Genomic DNA, 22586 nt, shown 5'->3' on the forward strand with positions numbered 1-22586 from the left:
TTTCACAGCTGGATGAGCTGTCAGCCTGCAGGTATTAGAGGTTTATGTGCTTTTATAGTTTAGTCGTGTGCTGTCAGAAAAGAAACTGTTATTATTACAACTGCCAATGCAGTGATTGCGAAATATCTGCAGTTTTCCCTAAACGGAAGGTAAAGGTTTTTTTTCCCAACAAAAATCATTTCCATCAAGAGGTAAATTTGCCCAAATTTACGAAACTATGAGAAAATCTCTTACTTTTACCACTTTCACTGGCCAACCTGTGTTTGAAGCGGAAGCTACAAACAGATTTTCAAAGCCTTTGTCAACAGCCTTCATCTACTATGTGCAACTCGCAGGATGCTTTATTGACAGTGGCGGCTGGTTCCAATGACTTTGTATTTTTTTCCCGTCACAGCCTTGCTCCTTGGCGCTGTGCTGGTCAACACATGCTAAAACACCATGATGCTAAAAACTTAAAAAGAAATAAAAGCTGATTCAAAACTGAACTGGCTGTGTCCAAAAGCTAATCTCTAAAGCACATAGTGGAAACCAATGCCACCCAATTTTTTTGGGTCCAACAAGGTTTGACAAACTTACTGACCATGGGAACTGTATTGTGGAAGCTGATTATTGCACTTTACTGTAAAAGAAGTGGAGCAGAAACAGCAAAGCCCACACTTCTCCACTTCCTGTTAGTCTGTGTGGCGTTGGGCTCATATGACAACAAACGTTGTGATGACAGGAAGGGAGGAATCCTCTGAGCTCTTTGTGCCTGTCAGAGTGTAAAATCTATATTTAAACCCAATGAACCGGATGGATCTGTCACTCTGCTCTCCAGCTCAGTTGGACCTGGACAACTCTTCAGTCATCTGCAGTTTTACTATACATCAAAAAGTGCAGAACGATGTTTCCTGTCAGGGTGAAGGGGAAGGTTACATGTTCGGGTTCCTGAAGTTCCTCCGATTTATTATTATTTTTTTTTTTTATGGTTTTATTACTTCCCCAAGGGCGACGATGCAATTTTGGGCTTTAAAAATGAGGCTGGGATCCAAAAACTGCTATTCTGTAGGAACTGGACCTTCTTGACATTCTTGAGGCAAGAAGTTTGAACTCTTGTCTAAAAGCATATGTTAGTTAAGAGTTGAAATGCCTGGTAGAACGAAGCAAGTTGGAAAACCATGGCCTGAATCCTGACTCACCCACAGAGACAAAGTCTGGATTCTTTTAACAGTACCAGTTCTCCTCTGTATAGTTGCACATAGTTCTTCAGGTGCTTGGTTTGTCATTGCAGCATGTTGGAACTTACCACACCTGTTCTGTGGACTCAATCTGTCTTGTTAATAAAGGTGCCTCATTGATGTGCATCCCTTTCTGTACAGTTGGACAAACAGGATAAAGACTAAATGAAATACAAACAGCATCCTAACGACGATGACAACATGAAACTGTGCTGTTGTGTGTGTTTAACCAGGGCTACACTGAGCTGTGAAGGGTACAAAGGTGGAGAACTTTCTTTAAGCTGTCTCCTCTGAGTTCTTGTCCTTTGTACACAGTGATGACTGAAGAAAGAATTTTACCAGTGGAGTGAGAACATTTAAAAAAGTTCCTACAACTTCCAAGATTTGTTTAAAAGCTAAGACTTGGTTTTAGGGTTGAGGTTAGAATTATAATGCAATTTTATTGAAATTCCGTCAGTGACCGTCACACTGATTGGAGATAACATGGCGTGAAGAGATTAAGGTTGGGGTTGGACTTTTATTTGGGGCTGTGGCTAGATCTGTGAACACATCTTATTTTTTTTTATTTTGGGACTGAAGACATTTTATCTTGTTGCCCCTTTAGGCCTTTAGACAACCAGTTAGTTAGCATCAGATTATGGCTAAGGTCCATACTGATACCATTTAGTTATCTGTATTTTTTTTTATAAATTGCTTCATGTACGTGTGTATATAAAAATAAAATGAGTAATTTTACATTTAACAATGGAATATAAAGAGAATTGTGCATGTGTGTATCGATGTAGTTGAAGTACAAGTGTGTGTGTCTGCATAGTAAAAACTGAAATGATCTTCACTCGTTGTCTAATTTACCAGTTCCTCCTGTTGATCTTCTCTCAGCTTGGAGTCCCTCATCTGAGGGCTGTGTCCCCCGCTGAGGTTCTGCTGCCTGACTACTTCCTGTCGACCTTAGTGATGATAGTTTAATGAAGTTACGGTGGGAACTAATGCAGGCTGTTCAGACTGTGATGATTTCCTTTTGATTTTTGTGGCAGTTTCACTTTCTTTGTGAAGAGAGAACGAAACACAAGGAGAAAGCAGTTTAAAAATGGTTTCATGTATTACTCGTCCTTCAGAGTTGTGGGTTTTTGTGTCACCGTTGTCATTTCTGTGTCGTTTCTGCTGCAGGGGAACGACGAGGAGGCTGTGTTGGACCAGGGGAAAACCAGCTCCACCCTCTACACAAACTTCGAGAAGGAAGAACTGGAGAGCAAGTCTTATCTTTGTTTCCATGCACAGACACATGAAGCATAACAGCTTCAGTCAGTTTCTACAGTCAACAGAAAGTAGCAAAAATGACTCGGCCTGTATTTATATATGTTCTCTGTAGCTTCAGAGACCTTTTTATCCAAGGAAAGTAAACACGAGCAGAGATTTATATTAGGCAGACTGCTTATTCAGACCAAACACAAGTAAGAGAAAGAAATGCTTGTATTGCTCACACACAGATACTAGAAACTGGATTGTTTTTATATTGAAACTGGGGCTCATATGGAACCAGTTTCATAATGAGTCAAACAGAACTAAATGAATAGCAGTACTGAGCTGTAATGATAAAACCTTCTGACCGGATGGTTTCAGTAATTCTGCAGCATGTTCTGCCGTTTCCTGACAGTAAGTGTTCGTAATGTCTGATGTTGGACGTTCTTGTCCCTCAGGTCACAGGGCGGTTTACATTGGCGTTCACGTCCCTCTGGGTCGACAGAGCCGGAGGCGGCATCGACACAGAGGACACAGACATCATCGGAAAAGACGGGACCGCTCAGACCGGGAGGACGGACGCGAGTCCCCCACATACAGTGTGTCCTGACTGCGTATTTAATCACACTCACAGTGAATAAAGTGAACTCTCATTGTAATGCTGATGTCTTGTCGATGCAGACACGCCGTCTCAGAGAGTTCGCTTCATCCTTGGGACGGAAGATGATGACGAGGAGCACATCCCCCACGACCTGTTCACCGAGCTGGACGAGCTCGCCTTCAGAGATGGAGACATCCAGGGGTGGAAGGAGACAGCCAGGTGAGGACACTGTGAACTTTCTCTAGACTTATTTCCTTCTCAGTCTGGTTTGGTTTGTATATTTTTCCAAACATTATTTAGCTGTTTAAATATTTCAGATTGAGTATAATGCTGCAGTTTGTTCAGTCTGGATATGGCTTTAAAAACACACCCCTTCACTGTGTCTTGATGGATCCTTCTCTAAGACTTTATTTATCAGGATTTAGAAGTTGGCTTCAGTATGTTCCATCACTTATCCACTCAATGCTATATTAAACTGTCCAGTTCATAGCAAAATCCTGCTACATACCAACCATCAACTGATAAAGGGGTTATTTATTTTTTTAAGGACCATCATTGGCATTTGTGAACCCGCTCGCTTGAGGCACACTGTGAACCCTCTGTCAGAACAAGTGTCCAGCACTGCTGCTATAGTCTTTTCTTCTTTATTTAGTAAATATCTGAATCAATCAAATCCACCAGAGTGTCAACTGAATGTGATCTTCTCTGGAGAAAACTCAGGCCCAGAAAGATTTCTGCTTCTGTTTATTTGTCACAGCTTCTTGTTTGTAAATCTTTGAAATTTAGGATTATTACATGAAAACACGACTGATTGTCAGTGTGCTGTCAGACTTGTTGATCTCACTCTGTGTGTGTGAATTATTTGTGATGTCTGTTTTACTGCTTATGAAATGTGAAACTGATGGCAAATGGACATTGCAGCTGCACGTGGACTTAGTCCTGCTATTCATCAGTTCTCTCTTTGTGTGTTGTGTTTAGGTGGTTGAAGTTTGAGGAGGACGTAGAAGACGGTGGGGAACGTTGGAGTAAACCGTACGTGGCCACACTGTCCCTGCACAGCCTGTTCGAGCTGCGTTCCTGCATCCTGAACGGCACCGTGCTGCTCGACATGAGAGCCAACACCATTGAGGAGATCGCAGGTCAGCAAACTGAGCCGTGCTCAACATGTTAGTGTAGTTTTGGAGATTCAGCTCATCAGCTCAGCTTTTTGTCCTCCTCACACACAGACATGGTGATTGACAGCATGGTGGCATCAGGTCAACTGGAGGAGACCGTTCGAGAGAAGGTGAGGGAGGCCATGTTGAGACGTCACCACCATCAGAACGAGAAGAAGCTGAGCAACCGGATCCCACTGGTTCGATCGTTTGCAGATATAGGCAAGAAACACTCGGACCCTCATTTACTGGACCGTAATGGTGAGACCACAGGACTCTTGTCATTCAGAACTCTTTTTATTTTAACGTGACACAGATATTATCCAGCATTAGGAAAAACAAACAAATAGATCTGACTGAATACTGTGACCTTGGTGTTCAGAGTTTTGAATTCCCTTCACAAAGCAGGTCTTAATGCTTAAAAGTATATCGTGTGTGTGTGTTTGTCTACGTGTGTGTGTGTGTGTGTGTGTGTGTGTGTGTGTGTGTGTATGTATACACACACACACACACACACACACACACACACACACACACACGTAATGTGTATGTATCTATCTTGCAATGTTAGGCAACTATCTTTCTCTTCTTGTAAAATCGAACTGTTAAGCTGGATAATTGATAATAATTGATAATAGATCAGAAAAATGTGCACATGTCAAAGAAAAGTGTTATTGTGAGTATAAATATAATTTCCCTGCATTTGGATCATTCAGAAAACTCACGTTGGCATGTTTTTCTATAATTTCTTTGAATCTATCCCTAAGATTTACTTCCTCTTCAGGAACTCTTTCACTATTTTTAGTCTGTTTTCAGGTGGTTTAGAGTTTATTCATCCTAACTAGTTGAGGTAACGGAGTGACAAGACGACGGGTCTCTGGTTGATGCATGGCATGGTGTCTGCATGTTGTTTGTGGTTTCAGATAATTTTGTCTTTCTGACATTTTGGTGTTAGTTGTTGAAATATGAATGACTTCTTTTCTCGCCTGCATGCAGATGTGATTACGTGATGTGAACAGTCATCTAATGTTGAATATTACCTAGGTGCCTGTTGTCATCGTAAGCAGGTTTTCATTTTGTTCCCTGCCTGTCAGCACTAAGCTGAGCCGACCTGCCGAGTCATTGGACTAATAACCAGCTAATAAGCCACAATGAATCAGCTCTTTTAATATCCAGATGCAAAATCCTGTTTGGGTGCGAGAGGAATGTGTTCAAGTGTGTATGTGTGTGAATATCTGATATGACAATTAACTCAGTGTTTGTTCTTTAACGCCTGCCTGCCTGCACAACAACTGCAGACTGTTGTGCCTGAGGAAACACTAGTTAAAAAATCTTTTGTAAACAGTGGTCATTAACTTTTTTGCGTCATGTGATCATGAAGAGCACACAATGGAGCCAGTATTTTGAAGATTTATGTAAATGTAAACACCTTTTTAATTAGCAGTAAAACATAAAGACAGATCTGCACATAGAATTGCACAGGAGAAACCAGAACATTGTTAGTTGTATTTTGACCCTTTTTCTTTCACACGTACCCATAAGAATCTTTTGAAGTATTTGTTTAAAGACTAGTTCATAGTATAGGGGTAATTTTGCTCTTCAATTAAAAGATAAACAAATATAAAGTAATGCATGAACTGTAATATGATGACAGTTTAAAACAATATGCCAAAAGTTATGACACATTTTATCCAAGCTGCGAACTTTAAAAAACGTTAACTTACATACAAGTATCCTTGACAGGATACAAATAAACCTGTCAGTGCTCTCTGCTGGACAAACGTGCTATGACACTGTTTTTTTTTTTTTAAATGACCCAATTCGACTGTTGGTAAGTGGCCTTCATTTGCTCAAATAATCCCACCAGTTCCACTGTGGTCACCTCCTCACAGCTTTTTGACTTTTCACTAAACAGTTGCCCAGTTTTTCTGTGGATTAAGTCTGTCTCGCTGCACCTTTACATGATTAGGACCAACTCCATGATGTTGAGACCAGGATCTGTTGGGGTCACACCATCTTTGCCTTTCTCTGGTCCATCACCTGGGCACAGACAGGGGAAGGGCTGTTCCTGACCTGGCCATGAACCTGTGGTCCACACACAGGTTCATGGTGAAGGACACAGTCAGGTTGGAAATCTGAAGGCAAAATCTCTGGGTCATCTAGTGTTTCCTCTCTGCACTGCAAATTTCAGTAGCTTCAGTTTGGCTGTAAAAACCAGCCTGAGCGTCGTCCAGTCATTCTGCTGACATTTCTGTCACCTCATTCTTCTTCTTCTTCTCTTCAGGGGAGGGTCTCTCCTCCTCTCACCTCTCACTCCTCCGCCGCTCCTCACTCGCCTATGACACCTCCATCCCTGATCGGTCTCCACGTATGCCCATCCTGTTTGGACGCCTTCTCTCCAGCCCCGCCTCCTCTCGTCAGGTGTCTCCCAGTCTGTACCATCATGGCCGCCACCTATCAGAGCCCTGCCCTCCTGGACTTACCCCGTCCCTCTGTGCCTCGCTCCTGGAATCTTCCTCCCCTGGGACTGCACGTCGTTGCTCTGCTCCGGGGGGCCTGTTGGGAGAGATCCCTGAGGTGGTGGTACATCCCCCGGTGGAGGAGGAGGAAGACGAGTGGGGCACAGAGGAGGTGTTCAGGGACACGCAGGAAGACCTATCATGTCAGGATCTCGCAGGCAAATACTGGCATGTGGCAGTGTGCAGTGCTCCGCACTAACATGTGCTCAGCTGCAAGCAGTTACTCTGCTTTTGGTTTTGAATACTCCAGTAAAGTAGTAGTCATCATGATAGGATATTAATCCTGTAGAAAGGCCTGTCAATTCTCTTGTTCAGTAGCGCTATTGATATGGGATCTAGAACTGCATGTCTTGTTAAAGGACGCACCGGGTGCATAGGCTGGGATTTGATCCTGGAGATTTCAACATGCCAGGCTGATGCTCTACACACTGAGCCACCGGGCTCATACTGTAAGCTTTAATAAGACACAGTAAGGTGGAAATGCAAATAAAAAATTAATCTGTGGTGATTTTTATTGCATCGGTTTAATCCCAAGCAGTTTCCATCTTTACAACCTCATGTGATCTGGATAAACCGTGTGTGCAGAATTTAGTTCTGTCTGAATCATTTCTACATATAAAGACTTGAGAGAAATGTATTTAAATGAAGGTTGAATGGAGAACGAGGATGCACAGTGTGACATTTAACAAGTGGTTTGGATTTGCAGGATGGTAACAGGACACGGGGCTGAGCTTAGGCTCTAATGTCAGAGTTTAACTGTGCGTCTTAAAGTGTAAAGTGTGGTTTAGACCAGCAGACTGTCAGCAGTGAAAATCAGTCAAAGTGAAATGATTATTAGAATTATGAAACTGCACTGAAATGCTTGCACAGCAGCATTTTCTATAGATTGTAGATTTTAAAGTGTTGAGTGTTGAAGTTAAAATGACTCTGGAGGTATCTTCACCTAAGAAGATGTTGGGATTTTACTGCTCTTTGCTGGGGAGAAGACAGGATTCAAAATGTTTTGAAGCTCACAGCATGAGGCCCCTCAGATTTATGACACAGTCTTATGTCCACTCCTGAGGCCTTTGGCACATTCAGCTGTGCATTAATCACTTTCTGCACTGACATATGCCAAAACAAAAATGGCTAATTCTGTGATTTGAACTCAACAAGCTTTTTTTTAGACAATCTTTAACCTTTAGTCTGTTTTTTGGTGTACGCCTTGACTGACTTGAAAGGTGCCTTAACAAATGATTAACCTATTTATTATTATTATTATTATTATTATTATTATTATTATTTATTGCAGCTCATCTCAGGAAGCAGTAGGGTCTCTTGGCCCAGACGATGACTCTGTTGCTTTGTATGTGTCTGGAAGTCACCTTTTCATGACTTTCCCATCTCTGCAGGTCTGATGGCTTCTCCTCAGTCAGCTCCCGGAAACCTCGACATCAGCAAAATCAGTGAAAATCGCATCAATTGCGGCAACGGAGGCAGTCGGGAAAACAGTACAGTTGACTTCAGCAAGGTAACAACTCTTGTATAACAGGAAACCACAACAGAACATTTTATTTTACAATGCTGAAACCCACTGCTGCAGAAGTGGGCTGGAACCAGAACACTACAGTTCTTTAACTCTTACACAGTAATAACAACTGCAGCTCAGACGATCTATTTCCTTTTGCTGTCAGGCTTTTTAAATGAGCAATTTAACATGTTTTGTTTCCAGTGTAAGATGCATCAGCTGATCAGCGTCAGTGTATCTTCTAAATTTACCTGAACAAACTGGACATTTCTCAGCCAAGACTGAACCCGGGGTATAATCCCAACTGTGACAATTATTGAACTTGTTGAAGACTTAATAAGAAGATAAAGCTGAGTGCTTGTTCTGCAGGACATACTGGTTATTATCCCTGTGGTGCAGAGGAGTGAGTCAGGAAAACCTTCTCATAGTTAGATTAGCAAAACTGGAAAATTGCTTCAAGCTATTTCAGCAGCACCTTGGAAGTGGGGGAGAAGTTCTTGTCTCTAAATATGAGGCTGAAGAAAGTTCTATTGCTGTTTTCTCCTGTGTTGGTATCTAATTGTGTAGATATTCTGGTGGATTTCCATTTATTTAACTATTATGTAGTGGCTGACTAACCACCGGGTCATTGTCAGTGGATACAGACACTGTGTAGAGGTTCTCAGCGCAAGTTAACTTGATATTTGATTTAACACTTGGTTTTCTAACTTGGAGACAGCCATCATTGACCAACACCACGCGCTTTTCAATCACTGAATGAATCCGTGATTGTTAAATGGTGCCAAACCCAGTCTGAAGGTTCATGAAGTCTTGTTAACTGTTGTGAACCTGAAGGAGCCATTTAGAGGCTGAGTTTGTGTTGTGGACAATGATTGGTTTGTTTCTCAGCAGGACTGCGACTGCGATTGTTTGCTGCCATCATCCGGCAGAAAGCCCGCTGTAAGTCCGTTTGTCATTCACCCGCCGTCGACCCATCACTGACCTGTGCTGTGACTCATCGTGGTGCTGCGCTGTGCACATCTGTGTTTGTGTTTAGTGAAGTGTTTCAGCCTCATTGGTTTCTAACCCCACTCATCAGCTGTGTTGTTTGAGTGTGTGAATGTAAAGTTTTCTTTTGTGGTGAAGAATCAGACTCCTGGCAGATTTGTTAGCATTTGTCATGTGTCTACTATCCAAACTAGAACAGAACCGTGATTATTGTCTTTGTGTTCACCAGAACATGCAAAAATCATGACAACAAACATTTGAAACTATTGTGGCAACGAGAACCCACTAAAACAACTTATCATACAAATCTTGAAAAGTGACATAGTCATATGTTGCTCCACAGTATATTAATTTGTGAACAGCTGATTTCACAGCTTATCTGCTCTGAAATCTCACATTCTCATAGATAAAACACAATCACCGGCCTCTCAAATTAAACAAAATTGTGTGCACAGGAGACTGTAAAAAGTAAATATTGTCAGCTAGTTTTTCTCCCTCTTTATGTGGTATTAGAAATGTCTCCTAGTTTTATTGAACTTGCATCCTGCAGGAAACGTGCATGATGTTGACCTGAGTGTTTTATTTGAGCCAAAGTACAGACTGAAAGAAAATTGAGTAGAAGCAGCATGTTTCTCTCTGCAGAGAATGAATTGTCATATTCCTCAGCCCTGTAAAAGTAAAATCTGAAGCCCCACCTGCTGCTGATACCTGAACCCAAAGCTTCACGAACATGAGGAGAAACTAACTGAACTCCTGTTGATGCCCCCTACAGGCTGCAGGCTTTAATAAAGCCCCACTATAAAAGTGTTGGTTTGGACCAATGACTGAAACAGGGTGGGGTCATAAGGAAGCTCCGTAGTGTCACAGTGCAGTTGATGCTGTGTGTCTGCATGTTTCAGGTGGATATGAACTTCATGAAGAAGATTCCTCCAGGTGCTGAGGCCTCCAACGTCCTGGTGGGTGAGGTTGACTTCCTGGAGCGGCCGATCATCGCCTTCATTCGGCTCTCCCCCGCAGTGCTGCTGACCGGCCTCACCGAGGTCCCAGTACCCACCAGGTCACACACACACACACACACACACACACACACACACACACACACACACACACACACACACACACACACACACACACACACACGGTAACATGTCAGGCAGCAGGATCATTTTCACCTAACCCAAATCAAAGCTTTTCTGATGTGTTCAGTGTGTTTACATGTGCTGCACTATCACAAAATACAACTTCATTTCTACAGTTTTACTTAACAAGAAAATGTCATTTGCTGATTTGGACTGAGCAGAAAAATGTTGCCCTACTGTCCTTCCAGGTTCCTCTTCCTGCTGCTGGGTCCATTTGGAAAAGGTCCACAGTACCACGAGATTGGACGCTCCATTGCCACCCTGATGACAGACGAGGTGAGATGAACTGAAATCAATTTATACCACAACAGGGTCAGGACTTAATGTTAACAGAGAATCATGATTTAAGAAGCAGAGGTGAGAGATTTTAGAGAGAAAGAGGGTAAGAGTAAGATTTTTTTAGTTTTTATTTTTTAACCAATCACCAAGTTCTAACTATATTCTTGTTTTTCTAAGGAAAAATGTAAACTCATGCTGTAAGTGAAAAACAATCAGTCTGAATCCAGAAAATTCCTAAGAAATGTTAACAAACCTAGAGTGTATCAACTTCTGTTAATGATATAGATTTAGAAAATAATTTCTGTTTTCATGTCCCCTATGAGTTGTATATATCATTTATAGAAAGGTTTCTAGTAATTAACAATAAAACCAAAAAATCATCTGGAACACAGGAGCTTAGAAATATCATGTGTTGTTTTTTCTGATGTTTTTATTTCTACCGTTTAAAATAGTTCTGTTTCCCTTTGTGTCTCTTTCTGTTGGTCTTGCTGTCAGATTTTCCATGATGTGGCCTACAAGGCGAGGGACAGGAACGACCTGCTGTCGGGGATTGATGAGTTCTTGGATCAGGTCACCGTTCTTCCTCCAGGGGAATGGGACCCCAGCATCCGCATCGAGCCCCCGAAGAGCGTCCCGTCCCAGGTGAGTCTCCAGCAACCTGCGTCCCGTCAGACACTGATCATCTCTGATTTTCCTGGTTGAGGATCTAAGGGCAGCGATGTTTTAGGATTTTAAAGCGTATAAATGACATTTGACTTGCATCCCAGTGTTTTGTTCTAAAACTTAACGCAACATTTTTGTTGGATGTCTGGAAAAAAATACGTGAATGACGATCAAATAATTCAACGTTTGTCCAAAAGTTCTGGTATGTGTAGGACTTTTTTTCAGTTTAACGAAGAAATGAATCGCAGCTTCACTGTAGAATTTCACCTAAATCTGAGACATAGCTTGATGTATTGGAGAACTTCTGTCTTTTGCCAAAAAAGTCCCAAAGAAATTTCAGTATTATGTTTTTATTTGTTTCTTTTCTCTCGTTCTTCCAACTTATTTGGTTCAGTTTCATTCTTAGAAAAAGAACCGCACACACACACTCGTGCTTACACTCACACGTTCTCCACCAGAGGACTATTTAAACAGAAGCTTGGTTCTTGAAAGTAGGTTAGGGAGTCAGAGGGTAGATTTCTCCTGGAGAACAGAGTTCTGTGCTATGTAAACACTTAACCAGGTTACTCACCAACTGCCATAGAGGGACTTTAGACATCAGAATAACACATTGCTGTGACAGGAACTCTGTTCTCTCACTGTGATCTGTCTGCTCTGTCACACACAGCGAAAGCTATAACCTCTGCACGTGGGAGGTGAAACTGTGTTAACAGCAGCTCCAGACACAATAAAATAACCTATAGGGAACAAAATCAAGATAATGCAATAGACCATAAACATAATACAGACTGAATCCTAGTGCTAATCTGCTGCATGTATCCTTAGGTTTGCAGCAGTTTACTACAGTGTGTTTATCACTGTGGAGCTTCTGCATCAGTGTTTCATCATTTTGTGGATCAAAGAGTGCAGAGGTCACACTGCTGTTACATTAAACCAGTATATATTTATATCCCGTTTGTGCAGGAGAAGAGGAAGATGGCCTCGGCCCCCAACGGCTCGGCTCCCGGATTTGACCATGTGAAGGCCACAGAGCAGCACACGGGGCCGGAGCTGCAGAGGACAGGGAGGTGTGTTGTGATTAGAACACATGAAACTGTAGTTAAAAATCAGAACCATTGAGAACTAAAGTATGAACAACAACATTATGAACCATAAGCACCGTCACATTTTAAAGATGGGTAAAGATGGATCATCCCTGTGTTGTCAGGATTTTCGGTGGTCTGGTGAGAGACGTGAAGAGGAAAGTTCCCTGGCTGTGGAGCGACATCAGAGACGCCCTCAGTCTTCAGTGTTTGGCTTCCGTTCTCTTCCTGTACTGTGCTTGCATGTCGCCCGTCATCACGTTCGGAGGCTTGTTGGGAGAAGCCACTAAAGGAAACATTGTAAGAACCAAACCGATGGGTTAGTATTAAAACTGCACAGTGTGAGGAGCTGAACCCAGAGTGAGTCCTGTGAGACTACACATTATGAAATGTCTCTCTGTCCCTAATGGATGTCTCTTTATATTAACAGTTCTCTCAGGTTAAGTTGCCTCATACTAGCTTAACAGAACTACATATATTTTACATAACGTGTTTTTGTCTTTTTGTTTGCTGTTCTGAATAGCAGTTTTAGTAAATTGTAGCTTTCAGTATATCAAGTAAATGTCTGTACCTGAACACCTGTTTCTGTGCAAAAGCAAGAGACTGAAGGTAACTTAGCTCCAATGACTGAACAGAAAACTCACTCTAACATATCTGCAGCTTACCTAGTCTCTCTCTCGCTCTCGCTCTCTGGTAGAGTGCCATAGAGTCTCTGTTCGGGGCGTCTATGACTGGTGTGGCCTACTCCCTATTTGCTGGTCAGCCTCTCACCATCCTGGGCAGCACCGGGCCTGTTCTGGTCTTTGAGAAGATCCTCTTCAAGTTCTGCAAGTGAGTCAGCTTCTGGCTTCTCACAGTTTTGTGATTTTGAGTTCTTTCCGTTCCCATTCTATCATAATTGGCTGTGTTTTGATCCTTGAGATGTTGAATCGTGGTTCTGGCTCAGGAGACAATGGATTTCAAACATCCGGTGATGTGTGCTGCACAGTGCTACTACTAACAGTACTAGTACTACATTTAATTTATAATGCACTTTTCATTAAAAACACATCTCATAAAACATAGAAATATTATCACTAAACAAGCAGTTATTCCAAAGCTTTCTGAGAGCTTCAGGAGAGAGGGCTTCAGGTCTTTTTGAAAACCAGCTAGTCTGTGGGGCAGCTACGGGGGGGGGGCAGCTGAGCAGAAAGCTCAATCTCCAATAGTCCATACCTTAGTTCTGGGGGTATGGAGGAGGTGGGCGCTTGTACAACAGAGGTTGCAGGACAAAGTTTGCTGAGTAATAAGCTCCTTGAGGTGGGCCGGGGCGTTGCCATGGAGACACTGGTGCGTAAGCAACACAATGTAGTATTGAATTCTGAAGGAGACCGGCAGCCAGTGACTTGGAAGATAGAAGTAATATGCTCATGTTCACACACTCTCATCAGGATCCTGGCAGCACTGTTTTGTATGTGCTGAAGCTTTTGAAGACTCTTGCCAGGGATCCCGATTAGCAGTGCGTTGCAATAGTCAAGCCTGGAGGATAAAAAGGCATTGAGGAGCTTTTGTTCATCAGAGGGTGAGAGTGGGACGGGGTTTAGCAATGTTTGAGGCAGAAAAAAAGATGATTTACACAGGTGTCTCCAGCAACCCCCCTTACAGAACATGGATTCAATGAAACAGATTATTTACATTTAACTTAAAGTACAATAGTGAAATACTCCACTAACTTAATAAAAAAATAAAGGTCAAAGGTCACTGTTGCCAGAAGGTGGAGCTGATTTTAACCAGTCTATGTGCTGACAGGTGGTTCACCCGTAATGATACATGAGCATTTACTACTTCATTATATTTTTAATAAAATGGATCATGTTTTATCTCAAAACCAGCAGGTGGTTACAATGTTGTAGCTGATCAGTTACTGAGCTCACTATCTCTAAAGATCCAGATCTCACAAGGCAGATAATATTTATTTATTAATTAATACTGTCTTTTCACTGAAGAGGGATTTTGAATGCAGGACCTTTAATTGTAATACCACTACTACTCTCCTTTCGGCTTATCCCGTGAATTCAGGGTCGCCACAGCGGATCATTGTCCGCATGTTGATTTGGCACAGTTTTTACGCCGGATGCCCTTCCTGACGCAACCCTCCCCAATTTCTACCGGGCTTGGACCGGCACTGCATCGCTGGGGAGGGGAAATGGGCTGTTAGGGGTTCAGGGTCTTGCCCAGGGACGCTTCGACATATATCGAACCACTCACCCTGTGGTCCGTAGCAACTGCCTTTACCAACTGAGCTATAGCCGCCCCCTCTTTACAGTTTTTTTTAATACTACCATTTACATTAGTAAGAAATCTGTCTACTTCTTTCATTTATTGCCATATTGTGGCTTCACCTCGGCAGCAGCCCCTGATGTTGGTGAGAGTCCATCACTTCATAAATGACCCTACACATTAATGTAGGTAAATAACTGAAAACCAACAATGAACAGAATCAGACTTTTGCTTTAATAGTGGAGAACACGGTCACAGATTATATAATAATTGGTTCAGAGTCATTGTGCTTTTAAACAGATTTCTCTATTGCTTTTCTTTGGTCTGAGGATTAAAAAAGGCTTTTTGTGGCAAAAATGTTTTGTAACACTTACATAAAATCCTTATTTTTTTAAACCTGGTCCACTTTCCTGTGGATTATTTCAGGTTTTAAATATTTCCAGGAAAATACACAGCGTCTGCAATTCTATTTCTGATGATGTGCAGTTCATGATGTGGTTTTGAACTTATTATTAGTGTGTGATTTTTGATGTCACCCAGCTGTGAGAAAAGATCTACCACGTCTCTCGACCTTAGTTCCTGCTGGGTGGCCTGGATTCTTCAGCCTGCCTCTCGTTTGGCAGAGCTGAGTCAAACTGGGCTGTTACTTGAAGAGACATAATAACTAGTTTCACCTGACTGAGGTGATTGACAGCTTTGTTACTGAGGCCCTGTGAATATTTATAAATGGATGCAGACTTGGGTTCATTTTTCACACTTCCAGTGAACTAATGTTAGAAGCATAAGTGACCATGTTTTGAATGCTTCAGCTTCTGCCATCCATACAGTTTCCTTCGGTCAGCTACAAGTACACTAAATAGACTTTATGTAGAGTTGCATGACTTTTTTTTTTTTCTTCCTGCTGAATTAAAAAAGACCTTTGAGTTGGCTGCCTTACCAACTGAGCTGTCGCCGCCCCACTACATCTGCAACAATACTGGACATTATACAGAATGCCAGGCTGTTTTCTGAGGTGATGTGATGAACCAAATCTAATAATTACTTCCTAAATATAAATTTGTCTTTAAAAAAAAGGCTGTCACGAACAAAACTGCTGCCAATTTGAGCTTTACTCAAACATGTGCTGTTCATAGTTAAACAGAAAAATATTTGAACCCATGAACCTCAGGTTAGCTCCTGCTGCCGTCCCCACCCACAGACAACAACCACTAATTCCTGTGAAGATAAGTTTTCCTTAAGATGCAACACAAATTACTTAAACGCACAGTGCATTGCTAAATGTTGCATTGAGTTTTTCTAGTCCAAACTGTCTTGAGACAGGAGTTTTGGGAGGTCTCTGCCAATGAACACAGACTCCTGAACAACACCAACAAAGCGTAAGGATGAAGATGGATCAGATGCTTAAGTGTTTGGCCAGAGAATATATGTTTTTAATTCTGATACAGTTTTCTGTTCAGAAATTTAAAGCTGAAACATATATTTTATGTGACTAACCACACAGGTCTAACTCACCTTCATCGATTTGGGTAGTTGTGCCTGTCATCAGAAATTAATTCTGCACATGTGAGATGCAGCCCAATGTAACCAGTCGGGCAACGTCATCATAGCAGCATGTTTGTGTCCAGCAGCAAAGGAAGAGGAACCACACTAAGCTTTTCTTGAATCATCACAAGGACAAAAGCAGAGTTGTCATCACCCTCTTCTCTGCGTTCAGTGCTGCAAAGTTTTCTGCTTTACCAAAAAAAAAAACCATTAAAAGTTCACATTTTTGAACTAGTCTGCTTTGTTTTAGTTTTTTAATGATCCACGCACTAAGCACAGAGAGGAGTATGTGAACAGTGCGACACAGCTGTTCTCTACGCGCTGGCAAAAAGCAAGAATATCCAAGTTGGTGAAGTTGCAGTCACACAATTTAAAAATAATTTAGGTCTAAAGCTTTGGTTTTCAGGCTGTACACTCCTTATGTAGATGGATGGATGGATACTTTATTCATCCCAACGGGAAATTCACAAGAGTGTCTGCAGCGTGTCTGGAAGAGAAAAGAATCTTTAATTCTTCAAGCGTTGTTTCTCAATAGAAGACGGATTTAAGTTGGATTGTAGTCTGAGGTAAACTTCCCTGTTTTGTCCCCCTCTTGTCTGTCCTCAGTGATTACAGCCTGTCCTACCTGTCTCTGAGGACCAGCATTGGACTTTGGACCGCCTTCCTCTGCTTGGTGCTGGTGGCCACTGACGCCAGCTCTCTGGTCTGTTACATCACCCGCTTCACAGAGGAGGCCTTCGCCTCCCTCATCTGCATCATCTTCATCTACGAGGCTCTGGAGAAGCTGATTTGCCTCGGGGAGCTTTACCCCATCGACATGCACAACGACCTGGACAACCTCACTTTTTACACGTAAGACAACCAGGACCACTGTCACTATGGCTGCGCTAAAGATCATGGTTCTTTAAAACCTGAGTCACCTGCTCTGTTTCAGGTGTCAGTGTTCTCCACCTTTCAACGCCTCTGCTGAGGTCCAACAGATCTGGAGCAGAAAAAACTTGACCTCCGAAAACATTCAGTGGGAGCAGCTCGGTGTGAAGGTCTGACACATTAACATTCATAGACTGAAGTTGTGACGAGTGTTTGATATTTCAGGAAAAAAACATTAGATGATTTTTGGATGTTTCTTTTTTAACCCACCGTGATACATTTTGAAAAACAAAGCAAATGGATAGATATGGATGGGGGAGCTTTATGAATCTTATTTAGGTTTTCTTAATAAAAAATAATTCTAACAATCTTCCCTAAGCTTAAGAGAAGCTGAGGAAATCTGCTTATGAGAAACACTGGACGTTAAATACGTCACAGTCACAGTGACATCTGGTGCATGTAAGAGGAACTGCAGCTCATTCTTCATGCTCTGTCTCCAGGACTGTCTGGAGTTCCATGGGGAGTTTGTCGGTTCAGCCTGCAGCCATCAGAGTCCCTACGTCCCCGATGTCCTCTTCTGGTCTGTCATCCTCTTTTTTACCACCTTCTTTCTCTCGGCTTCCCTCAAGCAGCTCAAGAACAAGCGATACTTCCCCACCAAGGTGTGTTCACCCGTGCATCTTACACACACACACTCACACTCACACAAACACACACACACACACACACACACACTATCGATCAGCCATTAAACAGTAATTCCTGGTGCCAGGTTTGGTGCTTTTCTGTCATTCTTAATGAGGGGCAGATAGACTTCACTTCACTTTTGGGATCTGGCATTTTTCAGATTTTATGAAAAATCATTTGTGATATTCTTCCAAAGTTGGTACTGTTCTAGTGACAAAACATGTCCTACATAATTATTAAACATAAAATCTCAAGCTTTTACATCTGACCAGCCCCATGTGTACATTAGATGAATATTACAGTTAGTATTTGTTCATCTTTGACTTTCACATTTTTATGAACAATGTTTGCAGTAAACCAGGAAACTGCAAACTGTTACTGTTTCTTTTGACTGTGTTAATATTCAAATAAAAGTTCTCTTCCATCAATGATTGTCAATAAATGGACAATCAATATTTTGATGCCTCCTTTTTCCCCCTCTTTCATTTCATCCCATAAGCTCTGGGTTGCCACACCACGTTGTGTGGTTTTGGCACAGGTTCTTATAGTGGATGCCCTTCCTGACACTAGCCTGACTTGAGCAACCTTAACACGTGGGGTTAGTTTACTTAGGGGTTGAGTGTCTTCGACATGTGGTCAGGGGGAGTCGGGGTTCAAATTACTGACCCTACGACGGAGAGGTGGACACTCACAAACTGAGCCACTGCCTCCCCCCTTTTCAAACATGACTGTAAACTAGATATTCAGAGATGTCACTTTGGGCTATGAGAAATTATAACAGGTGTATATCTCAGGTATATTTATCAATAAAATAACAGTAGTTTAATGGATAATGTAAATTGTTAGTTGAAGCCCCAGACTCATTCCATTCACTCATAGGTCAGTGAACAAGACAAAAAAGTGTATTCAGTCGAACGCAAACGCTCACTTGGTCTGTTTAGAAACTTTATAATAAGTTTGTAAAAAGATGGAAACTCTGGAAGGTGCAGTTTTGAGATGGTCACTTTCCTCTGTTAGGTTTTCTTTCTGCACAAAACTACATTTCAGAGCCAGACGTAACGTCAGGACCAATCAATAATGGGAAAGTGGGACTTTTCATTGGGAGAAGAAAACATGAGCAGATCGAAAATGCTGATGAGAATGTTTTGTATGTACAGGTTCGATCGACCATCAGTGACTTTGCCGTCTTTCTGACCATCATGATCATGGTGCTGGTGGATTATCTGGTGGGAGTTCCTTCACCCAAACTCCACGTTCCTGACCGTTTTGAGGTAACACTGGACCCCCGTGTGTTTTTATCCCAGGTTTTTCTGTAAAATGTTATGCTGTGTATTATAGTGGTTTAAAGTTCTAACGCTGCTGTCTGTCTGTTCAGCCAACCTCAAAAACTCGAGGGTGGCTCATCTCGCCTCTGGGACCGAACCCCTGGTGGACTCTTCTAGCTGCTGCGATCCCTGCCCTGCTCTGCACAATCCTCGTCTTCATGGACCAACAGATCACCGCCGTCATCATCAACAGGAAGGAGAACAAGCTCAAGGTCTGCAGGACTGATGCCGAATTGACAGGTTTGTCTCTGACTGAGCAGTGCTATCTTAAACTTTTCCTCTGTGTGTGTCTTGGATGCAGAAAGGCTGCGGCTACCACTTGGACCTTCTGGTGGTGGCCGTGATGTTGGGTGTGTGCTCCATCATGGGCCTGCCCTGGTTTGTTGCAGCGACTGTGCTGTCCATCTCCCATGTCAACAGTCTGAAGCTGGAGTCAGAGTGTGCGGCGCCCGGAGAGCAGCCAAAGTTCCTGGGCATCCAAGAGCAGAGAGTCACCGGTTTCATGATCTTCTTCCTGATGGGCTGCTCTGTCTTCATGACCTCTGTCCTTAAGGTTAGGGATTTATCTAATGGGCTGCACTGTGAGGGTTCAGCTGCTTCAGGCACAGACACCTCAGCTGTCTTTTCAGTATTTCCACTTAAAGCGATGCTTCCGTTAGACCCATATCATATTGTAATTGATCTGCACTTTTCTACCGATTGGCTCTCAAAGTGCTTTACACTGCTTCTCATTCACCCATCTGATGGGGGAGAAGTACTAATAAAAAAGATATTACTACACCTTTCAGTCTGTTGGTGAACAGAGCGTTTTGGAGTTTCAGGGTGGGGTTGGTGAGGTTCAGGAGCCGTTTAAGTTGAAATGTTGGAATGGGAAATTCATAAATCGCAACTACCCAGTTCAGGTGAAACTGAAGTTTCTTTTCAGTTCTTACCAGCACAAGTTAACTACCTCTTTAGTATTTTTACTTCAGTTTTAGGATTTACACTCAAACTAACATGAACAGTGTTTTCAGACCCTAACACATTACTCAACATGTAAATAGGATTTACACTCTAATTACGTTTAAGCGTTTCCAATTCAACCCTGTCAGTGCTCACACTTCAGAAATTAGCTCTTTGACTTGAACCCACAAGCTGCACAATACTTACACACTACCTGCCAATTTAAGTTCTTACAGTGCTTCTTCTCCTACTAGCACTTTAATATTTAACTTTGTCTGTACTCGAGCTACTTCAGTTCCTATAAGAGCTGCACGAAGTATCATTTCATCATCATCATCATCATCGACGTGTGTTATCAAGTGAGAGAAATGAAGGACTCTGTGTAATTACTAAGTAAATACAAAGTTTCTTTTTGTCAGCCACCAGCTGTCCCTCATTCTACTGCCTTATCAAATATCTCATTAGCTTATATCCATTGTCAGGTTTTACAGTCCTACTTCTTTTTAGAGCTGTGCAAAGATCAAATTATAAAACATCTCTAAGTGTAATTTGTCCTTCTGTCCATTAGTACATCCCAATGCCTGTCCTGTATGGAGTCTTCCTCTACATGGGAGTGTCCTCGCTCAAAGGCATTCAGGTCTGTCTCAGTACTTGTCCTTTTTGTCCTGCTGCAGCTTCTTTGCCCTGTCACGTGTTCTTTCTTCTCTTATCCATCTGTTGTTCTGTTCATCCACAGCTGTTTGACAGAATCAAACTGTTTGGCATGCCGACCAAACACCAGCCGGACCTGATCTACCTGCGCTACGTTCCTCTCTGGAAGGTTCACGTCTTCACCGTGGTGCAGGTGACCTGTCTCATTGTCCTCTGGGTCATCAAGGTGTCCGCGGCTGCCATTGTCTTCCCCATGATGGTAAGAGAATCACAGCTGAGACAACGTGTTTGATTGTATTATTCATTTAACACAGCAGCTCATGTCTTGTTGTTGTGATTCGCAGGTTCTAGCTCTGGTGTTCATCCGGAAGCTTCTGGACTTCTGCTTTACCAAGAGAGAGCTTAGCTGGCTGGACGACCTGATACCAGAGAGCAAGAAGAAGAAAGAAGACGACAAGAAGAAGAAGGTGAAGCACTCAACTAGACACTTAAAAACAAAGTGCTTCAGGCTCCTCACTGACTCTGCTGTGTGGGGTTTTGTTTTGGTTCAGGATGCTGAGATGATGCTGGAGGAGCCAGAGGATGATCCACTTTACAACAGCGGAAAGATGCTCGAGCTCCCGATAGAAAACCTGAAAGCACGGTGAGTCAGTAGCAGAACGCAATGATCCCTGTGAACACACGAAGTCACTGCAGCAGCAGACAGTGATGTGTGTGTGTGTGTGTATTTGCAGCATGGACCCGTCGGAGGTGAACATCACGGATGAAATGGCCAAAAGTGGCATTTGGAAGTCAGTTTCTATGACCTCTGATAGCAGCAAAGCTCTGAACCGCTGCAAAAGGTAAAAAAGCTTGACTGGTTCACTCACTACACTGTACAAAGCCCATTTCCAGAAACGTTGGGACGCTGTGTTAAATAGAAGTAAAAAGGTTGTTTGACCTTTTGTTCCTAAAATGGGAAACACACTGAAGAAAGTGTTATGTAGCAGCAATGGAGCCTTCACAGATGTGTACGTTACCCATACTGTGTGTATTAATGCCCCCCACCATCAGAGATGCTTTTCACCTATGCACTGAGAAGACTCGTCAGACCACAGACTGGGAGAAGGTGCTGCTGTTTCTGGGTCTTATCAGTTGGTGGTTGGTTGTTTGCCTGGTGGAGTTTTAACATTTGTGGATGCCGAGACAAACTGTGACCATTGACAGTGGTTTTCAAAGTTGTTCCTGAGCCCACAAACTGATTTTCACCACAGATTCATTTTAATGCAGTGGCCCATTCAGAGTTGGTTTCTGTCCCATCTGTTACGACGCCTGACTTTTGTCCTTCCTGATTGCATTTTCTCTGCAGAAGACTGCAGGTGCTTTACCTCATATGGTGACACCTGTGCAGATTTCAGCAGAAGTTATGTGTTTGCCCTCAATAATTCGGTCTCTTTGTCCTAGGAACCACATTTCCATGTTTTTTTGTTTTTTTTCATGCTTGTATTGTTCCCTTCCTTTTTTACCAGCTTTAAGTCAGTTTGTGACACTTCTGCCCACTTTCATCAGATTCTCTGAATCTTTAAATATTCTGAATTGTAGATGATGAAATCCCAGAATTCTTTGCACTTTTACATTCTCCAAGTGTTGTACATTTTTTTCCACATATGAATTCACTCAATCTTTGCCTCTTTTGATGCACTTTTAAAAGCATTAATTCCTGTCCCAATTATTTTAAACATGTTTCTGCCATTAAATTTAAAAAGCAGCAAATATATTTAAAAAAACAATTAAGTTTGTCAGTTTCAGCAGTTGACTTCAGATGTTTTTTAACTCACTGCATTCTCCTTTTTTTTACATTTTATACTTAATACTGTCCCACCTCTTCTGGCAATAGTTTTTGTACCTCAGCCACCTCTGGCAGCAGTGTCCTGAGTAATGATG

The 22586-nt window shown here is 42.3% G+C and overlaps 1 protein-coding gene across 12 annotated transcripts in view; it reads left to right on the forward strand.

The window, feature by feature from the left end:
* The window catches only part of LOC137130295 (sodium bicarbonate cotransporter 3-like), a 38382-nt gene that overhangs the window by 15041 nt on the left and 755 nt on the right, over nt 1-22586 (forward strand). For 2 of the 12 annotated variants that reach the window (XM_067510230.1, XM_067510229.1), the window contains exons 2-24: nt 2385-2466; nt 2915-3055; nt 3138-3276; nt 4036-4196; nt 4284-4472; nt 6496-6888; nt 8122-8240; nt 10124-10281; nt 10552-10639; nt 11138-11284; nt 12269-12372; nt 12513-12687; nt 13085-13218; nt 16795-17040; nt 17123-17228; nt 17559-17720; nt 18903-19016; nt 19121-19282; nt 19372-19623; nt 20581-20649; nt 20749-20922; nt 21008-21306; nt 21398-21505. In XM_067510230.1, coding sequence (XP_067366331.1) covers nt 2385-2466; nt 2915-3055; nt 3138-3276; nt 4036-4196; nt 4284-4472; nt 6496-6888; nt 8122-8240; nt 10124-10281; nt 10552-10639; nt 11138-11284; nt 12269-12372; nt 12513-12687; nt 13085-13218; nt 16795-17040; nt 17123-17228; nt 17559-17720; nt 18903-19016; nt 19121-19282; nt 19372-19623; nt 20581-20649; nt 20749-20922; nt 21008-21306; nt 21398-21505 — 3722 coding nt within the window. Of the gene's footprint in view, nt 1-2384; nt 2467-2914; nt 3056-3137; nt 3277-4035; nt 4197-4283; nt 4473-6495; nt 6889-8121; nt 8241-9128; nt 9177-10123; nt 10282-10551; nt 10640-11137; nt 11285-12268; nt 12373-12512; nt 12688-13084; nt 13219-16794; nt 17041-17122; nt 17229-17558; nt 17721-18902; nt 19017-19120; nt 19283-19371; nt 19624-20580; nt 20650-20748; nt 20923-21007; nt 21307-21397; nt 21506-22586 lie in introns of all 12 variants that reach the window. The other 10 variants (XM_067510231.1, XM_067510241.1, XM_067510233.1 and 7 more) reach the window with 10 other exon arrangements.

Source organism: Channa argus, chromosome 7, assembly GCF_033026475.1.
Source record: "Channa argus isolate prfri chromosome 7, Channa argus male v1.0, whole genome shotgun sequence".
NCBI lineage: Eukaryota > Metazoa > Chordata > Actinopteri > Anabantiformes > Channidae > Channa > Channa argus.